The 10,764-nt window shown below is 38.1% G+C and overlaps 1 protein-coding gene across 1 annotated transcript in view; it reads left to right on the forward strand.

Moving 5' to 3' along the window:
- Nucleotides 1–6,663, forward strand: part of Ptgs2 (prostaglandin-endoperoxide synthase 2) — an 11,773-nt gene extending 5,110 nt beyond the window's left edge. The window contains exons 2-10 of the mRNA XM_004643984.2: nucleotides 569–685; nucleotides 799–942; nucleotides 1,835–1,978; nucleotides 2,366–2,547; nucleotides 3,252–3,335; nucleotides 3,452–3,698; nucleotides 4,134–4,420; nucleotides 5,083–5,230; nucleotides 5,379–6,663. Coding sequence (XP_004644041.1) covers nucleotides 569–685; nucleotides 799–942; nucleotides 1,835–1,978; nucleotides 2,366–2,547; nucleotides 3,252–3,335; nucleotides 3,452–3,698; nucleotides 4,134–4,420; nucleotides 5,083–5,230; nucleotides 5,379–5,788 — 1,763 coding nt within the window. The 3' untranslated portion in view covers nucleotides 5,789–6,663. The remainder of the gene's footprint in view (nucleotides 1–568; nucleotides 686–798; nucleotides 943–1,834; nucleotides 1,979–2,365; nucleotides 2,548–3,251; nucleotides 3,336–3,451; nucleotides 3,699–4,133; nucleotides 4,421–5,082; nucleotides 5,231–5,378) is intronic.
- The last annotated feature ends 4,101 nt before the right edge of the window (nucleotides 6,664–10,764 follow it).

Genomic DNA, 10,764 nt, shown 5'->3' on the forward strand with positions numbered 1-10,764 from the left:
GCTGGGAGCGCAGTGCAGGGGAGCCCCGCAGCTGAGCTCCTCCTGGACCGCTCGTTTCGCAGGCCTGAGACTTCCTCTCGCCCGCTAACAGAATAGTGGTAATTTTCATGGTTATAATAAGACAGGATCCGATCGATATATGTGACATGTGCGAATGTGATACCTGTTGCTATCGAATTGCTATCGAATTGCTTTAAATGACAGAAAATCCAGGTTACTCTCTAAAGATAAGAATTTTTGAAACTGAACTGATTTTACTGAGAAGTTTTTCTGACATTCTGCTTACTGTTCTAAACTCGTCTGTTTTCATTTGCTACTTATTTGAACTTTAAAATGGTATTTTGAACAGATAAAAAGTTATCTATGAACAGCCTTAGTAATGTATTATCAGCTTGAAAAGTCTGTTACTCTTACTTCAGAACAGGAAATTGTTATTTCCACAATTTAAACAAACTGTGAATAGAGTTTTAAAAGGTTTCTGCCCCATGATTGACGAATGGTTAGTAAAACAATCAAATGTGCTGTGTCAAGTTTAAGACCGAAGAATGACTGCTCATTTTCATTATAGCCAATCCTTGCTGTTCCAACCCTTGTCAAAACCGAGGGGAGTGTCTGACTGTTGGATTTGACCGGTATAAGTGCGACTGCACTCGGACGGGCTTCTATGGTGAAAACTGCACCACGCGTAAGTGGGTTTTCTTGGGTCTCCTCCTTGGGAACGGAGCCACAGTTGACATTTCTCGAGGTGTGTCTTCATGACAAGACTGAGTGACTTCTCTTTCCCCTCTCTCCTTGCAGCTGAATTTCTAACAAGAATTAAATTACTGCTGAAGCCCACTCCAAATACAGTGCACTACATACTTACCCACTTCAAGGGCGTCTGGAACATCGTCAACAACATTCCCTTCCTGCGAAATTCAATCATGAAATATGTGCTGACATGTAAGTACAAGTATAACATTTCTTCATGTGCCCTCTATTTTAAAGTCAAAAAATATTGACATATTTAACCTTATCTAATTTATATAGTTCTGTCCCATGGTCAGAATTCTACTCCAACCCTGCAGTGTTCTAACCATCCACACTGCAGCCAATTTGAGAAGAAAGTGTGCTCCACTTATGGGTCACATCCCTAGATTTTTTTGTTTGTTTTTGCTTTTTATTTTAAGATAAGATCTTGTTAAGTTGTGCAGGTTGTGCTAGAATTTGCAATCCTTGTGTCTCAGTTTCCCAGAGCACTGGGATTCTGCATACACTAAGTGGCCTTTTACATGTTTAACGTGGGTTTAAAGCAAAATTACCTCTTAACAGTTCTCCGTTCTTCCTGTCATGAGCCTCTCCAGCAGTGACTGAACAGTATCTGAGAAGTCAGTTAGCTGGAGCACGATGTGCTGTGTGATGCAATATATATCGTATTGAGGATGCACTTTCTGTGGCAATTACACTTTTGTGTGTGTGTGATACTGGGGATTGAACTCAGGACCTTGCATTTGCCAGGCAAGCGCTTGTTCTAAGGATCTATCTCCCTGGCCCGGCAGTCACACTTTTCTGTGTAGTCATTCTGAAATAGAAAATCTTGGGTCTCACTGAGGAGCCCAGACTAGCCTTAATTTGCTAGGTAGCACAGGCTGTCCTTGAACTGGTGGCGCTCCTTTCTCTTTACCCAGTGTTGAAATTACAGGCATGCCCTCCCATGCTTTGATGAAATGGAGTATGTTTGTTGGAATTTAATTCAACGTTTATGCCATTTCGTATTTTTTTACAATAAAAATACACAGTGATTTGTGGTGCATAGAAGTACCAATAAAACAAGTTTTTCCCTTGAACATTTCAGCCAGGTCACATTTGATTGACAGTCCACCGACTTACAACGCAGATTATAGCTACAAAAGCTGGGAAGCCTTCTCTAACCTCTCCTACTACACCCGAGCACTTCCTCCTGTGCCCGACGACTGCCCCACTCCCATGGGTGTGAAGGGTGAGTAAGAAGACAGGGTCAGCCATGGAGAAACCCCTGCTGAAAGAACATTTACCTTCAACGACCATTTATTTGTTAGCACCAGCATAGTTTTTTCTTTTGTTATGAATATTCACAAATGCAAATATATATGCACAAAAGTATCTCATTAAAATTGGAATAATGCTAGATAAAGTGGAGAAAACCATTTCGTTGCTTCTGTGCTCCCCTGAGTTCCTGACAATAATGTGAACCTCTATATGCAGCGACTCAACCTACTATACTCTTAACACTACTGCCACCTATCTCAGAACCCTGCTTGGGACTGTGTTAGTCTTATAAGTGAGTGCCCCTCCCTCCTTCCTTGAAGGGAGAGATGGATTTTTACCTTTGCCTTCTCATTTTTAGGGAAGAAGGAGCTTCCCGATTCAAATGAGATTCTGGAAAAAGTTCTTCTAAGAAGGAAGTTCATCCCTGACCCGCAAGGCACAAACATGATGTTCGCTTTCTTCGCCCAGCATTTCACCCATCAGTTTTTCAAGTCTGATCAAAAACGAGGACCGGCTTTCACCACAGGCCTGGCCCATGGGGTAAGCCGGAGTCACAGCAGAATTACAGCAAATCATAGTGAAAGGCTCCATTTTTGCCCTACCAAATAATTTACTCTCAGTTTTAAAAAAAAGCTGGGTCTATAAAAACCTTAGTAGGTTTTCCATTTTTATGTACTGGTTTAACCAAAATGTATATGTGTAGCTATGTACCTACATAGAGGTTTTCTATTGTACTTTTTTCTTCTAAAACATCTGCACAGTGATTATGCAGCTTTAAATGTGAGATTTTTTTCTATTACTATTTCTTAGATTTCAATAGCATAGCTTCAAATTTTAATTTGAATCCAATAAGATAGCTTTAATACTTTTGTAATTATTTTTTGAGACAGGGTCTCAACTATATTCAGGCTGGCCTTGAACTCACTGTGTAGCTCAGGTTGACCTCAAACCCACTGTAATCCTCCTGCTTCAGCTTCCTGAGTGCTAGGATTATAGGAGGGCCTCACCACACCCAGCTGCCTACTGCTATTTTGATTATAGTGAAGCATATGACAAACTCACAGTCTATAAGAGATACGAATACATTTAAATACAAGAGCTTGTAGCTTTGGTAAATAAACAGCATTTTAGTGCTATAAAATTGTTTTATTGACAATTTTAAAGCTGAACCATAACTTAAAGATGAAATTCTGTAAGACACTTGTTAAACAGCAACAAACTGAAGTTTTACAATAATTTTCTAGGTGGACTTAAGTCATGTTTATGGTGAAGCTCTGGATAGACAGCATAAACTGCGCCTTTTCAAGGACGGAAAAATGAAATATCAGGTGTGTGCCTTTGATTTATTAAGAAGTAGTTATAACCTCCCACCCAGAGTGAGATTTCAGAATCACTGGTGATGAAACATTTTTAAACTTTGTTGCGGCTTACCATTACTTTTTAGATAATTGATGGGGAGATGTACCCTCCCACCACCAAAGACACCCAAGTAGAGATGATCTACCCAGCCCATGTCCCCGAGCATGCGCGCTTCGCGGTGGGCCAGGAGGTCTTTGGCCTCGTGCCCGGTCTGATGATGTATGCCACCATCTGGCTGCGGGAACACAACAGAGTGTGTGACGTGCTTAAGCAGGAACATCCGGAGTGGGATGATGAGCGCTTATTCCAGACAAGCAGGCTCATACTGATAGGTAAGAAGAGACAGTAACTGAGAGAAAACCCTCTCGTGGACTGGCAAGATAGCTTGGTGGCATCAGCGCCTGCCTGGCAAGCGCAAGAACCCGAGTTTGATTCTTAGTACTGCATCCCTTGCCCGCCACCAAAACTGGCATGAGGGCACACGCATGTAATCCCAGCACGGGGGAGGCTGGGACAGGAGGATCACTGAGTCCAAGCTGCATAGTGAGATCCTGTACCAATATATAAATAAGAAATAAAAACCTCTCCCCCAGAGAAAACTAATGTGCTGTTTTCACTACGTTTTGAGTAACTTGGAGAGAAATGTGAATAAGAAAATGCACTATTAATTCGCTGCACCGGGCACAATTCATCAATGAATTTCCGTTGATTGAAAATTTATGACGGGGGTGAGTTGAAGCTTCTCTTTCTTCCCCGCGTGTGTATAGGAGAAACTATTAAGATCGTGATTGAAGACTATGTGCAGCACTTGAGCGGATATCACTTCAAGCTGAAGTTTGACCCAGAGCTGCTCTTCAGCCAGCAGTTCCAGTACCAGAACCGCATTGCGTCCGAGTTCAACACGCTCTATCACTGGCATCCCCTTCTGCCCGACACCTTCCAAATTGATGACCAAGAGTATGACTTTCAGCAATTTCTCTTCAACAACTCTATATTATTGGAACATGGACTTACCCAGTTTGTGGAATCATTCACCAAGCAAATTGCTGGCAGGGTAAGGATTGTTACTGAAAAGTAAAGCAGAAGATGGGCCACTGACTCAGAATTTGTACTGCAGAAATTGTTTTTCTTAAAGCCCTCAAAGAAATTTTGCTTAATCTCTTGAAACAAGAAGCCTAAATTGTTTTGTAAAATTCTCATGTTTTAGATTATAGTTGTCAAGTAATGATACATGTCATAGCTTAAAAATATGCATTTTCAAAAACTGCATATACTCTTCTTCCACCAAAAAAAACCCCCAAAAAACTGTAAATACTCTTATTGTGGAAATTATATTTCATAATAGAAATAGTGTAATTAGAAGAAATTATTTTAGACTTGAGCATCAGATGGGCTTTTTTATTTTAAAAGAAATTATGGGGCCGGGGAGATGGCTCAGTGGAATAAGCGCTTCCCTGGCAAGCACAAGGGTCTGAATTCAATCCCCAGTTCCAAATAAATAAATAAATAAATAAAATAAATAAATAAATTTTAAATTTAAATTTCTGTGACAATGGAGTAGTGTCCCATTGAATCTTATAGTAAGCCTTCTGTTGAAATATATGTAAGCAATCTGCCCAAGAAAGAAAAAATAGTTTAGGTCTCTTACCTTCTTTGTACATTATAGAGAAAAATGTGCCTAACAGCCCTGCTTTACACAACTTTCATTTTCCACAGGTCGCTGGTGGTAGGAATGTTCCACTTGCAGTACAAAAGGTGGCAAAGGCTTCAATTGAGCACAGCAGAAAAATGAAATACCAGTCTCTGAATGAGTACCGCAAACGCTTCAACATGCAGCCCTACTCATCATTTGAAGAACTTACTGGTAAGAATCAGTTTCTATCCTTCTTGGGAGAATCAAGGGTCAAACAGTGACAATGGAGAAGCTGAAAACAAGCTCAGTGAGGAAATACAAGTATATTTTCTTGTCAAGTTCTACATTGGTTATATTTCTGTCTTCATCACCTTCCCAGGAGAGAAGGAAATGGCTGGCGAGTTGGAAGCCCTGTACGGTGACATTGATGCTGTGGAGCTGTATCCTGCCCTTCTGGTGGAAAAGCCTCGACCAGATGCTATCTTTGGTGAGACGATGGTAGAGATGGGAGCACCATTCTCCTTGAAAGGACTCCTGGGTAACCCTATATGCTCGCCACAGTACTGGAAACCAAGTACTTTTGGAGGAGAAGTGGGTTTTGAGATCATCAACACAGCCTCCATTCAGTCCCTGATCTGCAGAAATGTGAAGGGCTGTCCTTTCACGTCCTTCAATGTTCCAGACCCGCAACTTGCCAAAACAGTCACCATTAACGCGAGTGCCTCCCACTCCAAACTGGATGACCTCAACCCCACTGTACTACTAAAAGGACGTTCAACAGAGCTGTAGGAATCAGTCAAGCATATTTATTTATTTATAAGAATCATTTTCTTTAACTTATTTAATATTTATATGAAGTGCCTTATGTTACTTTAACATCTTGTGTAACAGAAGGCAGTATACTTGCTGCATTGAAAAGTGTCATATTTGTGAAAATTCCTGTGATATTACTTTCAAGGTGTATTTATTTCAAGTTCAAGTAGGCCGTAGTATTTAGTCTCTTGTATAAACCGATGGGAAATGAGTGTTGACATCTTTTTACTTGAATTTCAATTTATATTATATTGTAATAGAATCAAAGCAAAGATGTTTGAACACTTTAATGCTGTTACATAATAGCAAAATGCTGCACATTTCTACACTGTCATCATGTCCAGTGCATCAGAAACAAATAAGGTCAAGGAATTTTAAATGCTGGACATTTAATTGCAATGAATGTTTGAAGCATAGGCTGCCTGTAGTTTTATATTTTTTTAAATAGACTTGAAACAGTAATTGGAAGTTTTCAGACTATTGTATGTAAAGAGATTCCAGAGTTCATGTGACTAATAAGAAAATCTGTAAAAGCAAAAGATCCTTCTCTGAAAACAAAGAAGAAACCAAATTAAAGTTTTTTTTTTTTTTTTTTTTTTTTTTGGTGGAACTGGGCATTGAACTCAGGCCCATGTGCTTGTCAGGCAAGCGCTTATTCTACTGAGCTATCTCCTGGGTCCTTAAAGTTCAAATATGGATTTAAACACTTGAAGGAGACTCTACTATATCCTTGTATTCTCCAGCCCTGGCACCTGGCAGATTTTGCTGTGAAGTTAATGAATTGCCAGGCATAATGGCACATGCCTGACATCCCAGCATTTGGGAGACTTTGGCAGGAGGATTGCCATGAGTCCAAGGCCATCCTGAAGTACCGAGTGAGACCCCATCTCAAAAAAGAAGGGTTAGTGAATTACTGAGGATAATGATCCATTCTCCTAGATTTTCTGAAAAACAGTATGAATTAGATGTCCATATCTCAGTGCAAAGAATAGAAATGGCCTTATGAAAAGTCTCTTCAAAATGTTTAAATCTATTTCATACATTGTTATCTAAATAAGTCAATTTAATATGCATTTGAAATCAAACCAGACTACCTTCATGCTGCTCTTTTTTTTTTTTTTTTTTTTTTTTTTTGAGCTAATTTGTTAGAACTCATCCGTTTCTTTTGTTTTCCTGATTTTAAGATCAGAATTCCTCAGTCTTTGAACTCTTTAATAGGTTCCTACTTGAATTTTTGCACATTTTCAGGCAAACCTCAGCTCAGGGCTACTGTTTACTTCCTCTTAGGAAGAATGAAAGAAAATCCTTTTGTTCACAGTTCACCTATTTTAAATGAAAGGAGAGAATTCTCTTATGAATTTTATCTTTAATCAAGGACCTTTCAAAGAGGCTGGTACCTTAGAAAAACTGTAGGATGTTTTTGCCAGGGAGAAAGCTATACTCCTGTTCTAAAGAGTACCCTCTCTTATTTGAACATAAAAGCAAATAATTAGTGACTAGTCCTGAGCAATAATCATAAAGCAAAGTAATGATAACTTTCTGCATCTCATTGTTAACTGACAATTCATGGTACTGTACCTTTCTGTAATTTATTGAGGGTTATTATTTATATTTTATTAGGACATTACTGTTGTAAATATTTAAGCCTGAAATCATTTTTTAATTATGTCAGAATCATAGCTTTTCATGATTACCTCGCTGAGTTATGTGCACAATCCAAGAGAAATGATTGAAATAAGATTTGTGAGTAAATTTTTAGGAAAATGATTGCAGTATATTGAGATTTTTAATCTTAGAATTGACATTGTTAGGATTTACTTATATGATAGACACAAAGGACATTGTCTCACCTGGACAATCCATAAAGACCTTTATGAAGAATATGCCATAAAATGACCTTTTGTTCACTTTTGAAGGATGTTTGGGTGCTCCCTTGGTTCATTCAATCATAATTTATTAAGAATATATTCAGTTTTAACATTTTTAAATCAAGCACTGACCACAGATAACATCAATATTTTCACTGAAAATATGTCTCCAAGTGGAAGAAAAGGCAATCAATTACTAAAGAGAAATAACTCAGGAAAATGTTTAAGATTTTATGTTTAGAAGATTTAAGGTTAAGAAATAGTCAATATTTTAAAACTCCTGTTAAAAAGCTGTTCACTATTTTAAAAATATTTTTTAAACAATAGAGCCTTATACAGTTCAGACTCCTTTAAACTCACTGTAGCCGAGGCTGGCCTTGAACTCTTAGTGAGCCGCTCACCTCAGCCTCTTGAGTGCTGGGGTTACAGGCAGGGGCCATCATGCCTGGCTTTATCATTTTTTAAAATTTTTTACTTTATTTCTGGACAAAGAAAGAAAGAAAACAACTTAATTGTTACTAACATCAACCTGCTGACTGATGCCAGAAATTTAGGTTGTGCATGTGAATGTCTCAGTGCCTCAAACAAATGTATATTTTAACTTATGTCAAATATGTCTTGAAACAAACATCTGTTTATTTTTATACTATTTAAGAATTGAAACATCATTTCTGAAAATAAATTTTGACTGTTTCTATATTTTTGTTGTATGTGTATGACTTATCCGAAGCATGGTTTTCAAAATAAACCTTTACCTTTTGGTATATCTGTCCTCAGGAATCAGTTCTGTGCTTGATCCAGAGAACCCCCTTTCACTTTCATCTCATACTCAATGCAAAATATTTTTTTTATTCCCCCCTCCCCCAATGCAAAATAATATTTAAAAACATGTACTTTATGCTACAGAAGATGGCAACGGTATTTTCATGGAAATAATCTAGAAGAAGAAAGTATTACACAAAAGCAAAGAATAAGACAAAGGTTACTAGCAAAGTGCAAAATTTAAAAAAAGTTAGAAAGGGGATGAAAACCCCAGACAGGATGGTTCAGGCCTATAATCCCAGCACTTGAGAAAGCTGAAATAGGAGACCGTGAGTGTGAGCTCAGACAGGGAAATTGCAACTTTTTAAGACTTTGTTTCAAATAAAGACAAACAGCTGATAATACAGCTCAGTGTGATGGCCCTGGGTTCAATCCCCCATACCACCAAAAAAATAAATACGCTTGGGCAGGGGCTGGGGAGATAGCTCAGTAGGATAAGCACTTGCTTGGCAGACACAAGGTCCTGAGTTCAATTTCTGGTACCTAAAAAAAAAAAAGCACTTCGCAAGTTGCTGAACGCTTTCACCCTGGCTTTCTTTGTACTCAGGTTTGACACCTTGGTAATTTCAATGCCTCCATCGACCACATGTTTTCCATCTTGCCTGGCCGTCTCCCAGTGTCAGTCTTCCCTCTCACTGTGATCCCAATCAGACCTTGATCTCAACAGCATTAGTCCCTGTCTGCACACACCTCTACTACCAGCACTTGTAGCTCAGCTATCTGAATACTCACACTCTCACACCTAAGGCCTGCCACTGCCTACTGGTCCATCACACTGCCACCTCCTTCATCTCTTCCTTCCCTTCCTAGCCCAGATTCCACTGCCTGACTCAGTCACTCTGTTTATTTTCCCTCTATTATATTTCAGCCATTCGCCTCATGTGTTTCTTATCTGACTTTTCAGTAACATTCAGCACAAATGGAGTTTTTTTTCTTAGCTCCATGATGGGTTGCCTTCCTGGTTTTTCTCCAGTTTCAGCGAGTGCTACTGCTAAGACTTCTTTCCTTTTAAGCTCCTCCTTCTGTACTATAGCTGTGGACGGAAGGGTTTTTATAGCTTCCTCTCAGTCTGAGCTCTTCCAGATCAATCACTCTAAAATCACAATTGAAACAATAATCATTCCCATCTTTATGCCTCTGTGGCCAGCTTCTAACTGTCAACTGAGAATGTCTTCGTTCAGTTCTTAAGAGTAATTACTTATTTTACATCTCTGCCATCACCATACCACATATCCCAAATCATAATCACTGAAAGTTAAATATAGCACTATCTCTTAGTTTTCAAGTTCTTTGGTCATTTCTATCACTGATCTAATAACAATCTTGCTAAGTACACCCCACAAACAAATCCTAAACATACTACCATTCCTTCAACTCCACAACTTCCAATCTCCCTATGATAAGGAGAACAATCTTTTTTTTTTGTTTTAAAGAGGAATTTTTCATAAATCTCTCTACAAAATTGCAAGAACTATATATAGAAAATATTACAGGAAAAGTGAAGATTTCAAAAATACATTTGAAGGTGAAATATTTAAGGATTACAATTTTCAAAAAGCTGATCTAATATGTAATAATTTTGTGATAAAATTCATCACTACTACATAGTTTAATACTCTTGTGTATGATGTTTTTTTGTTTTTTTTTTTGTTTTTTTTTTTTTTTTTGTCACCATGAAGTGGCTGTGCAGTTGTTTTTCAGTAAACTTTACTTTAAAAAAATTTACAAAACAAGGAGGCATTTTTGACAATGGTTGCTATATTGCATAATTTTATCTTCAAATTAATTGTTCAGATTACCAGATATAAGCATGCAAAATTGGAAAAATAAATAAATAAATAGGAAAAGTTATAATAGACTAAAAAGGACAAGAAAAAAAATTAAATATTAACTTCTGCCCTCTGTAGAGCAACAGAAATCATCAGTATGATTATCCAAACCATCCTGTATACATACATAAATATATCTCTTCAATCCCCCTCCTCCTCAATGCTTTTCCTCATTGCAGTTTTTCCTTCCCTTGAACAGATTCTTTGCCTTTCACAGTATCAATTGTATCTTTTAGATTTTACTTACTCTTTCAGTCTCTTACACTAGTGAAACAATATGATGTTTGCACATGCATGTCTGATTTATTTCACTTATGACTACAGTCTCTAGTTGCATACATTGACAAAGCCTCAGAGTTGACCAGGGAGATGGCTCAGTAGATTAAGCACTTGCCTAGCAAGGGCAAGGGCCTGAGTTCAATCCCTGGTTCCA

This window comes from Octodon degus, unplaced genomic scaffold (genome assembly GCF_000260255.1).
Source record: "Octodon degus isolate 3935 unplaced genomic scaffold, OctDeg1.0 scaffold00188, whole genome shotgun sequence".
NCBI lineage: Eukaryota > Metazoa > Chordata > Mammalia > Rodentia > Octodontidae > Octodon > Octodon degus.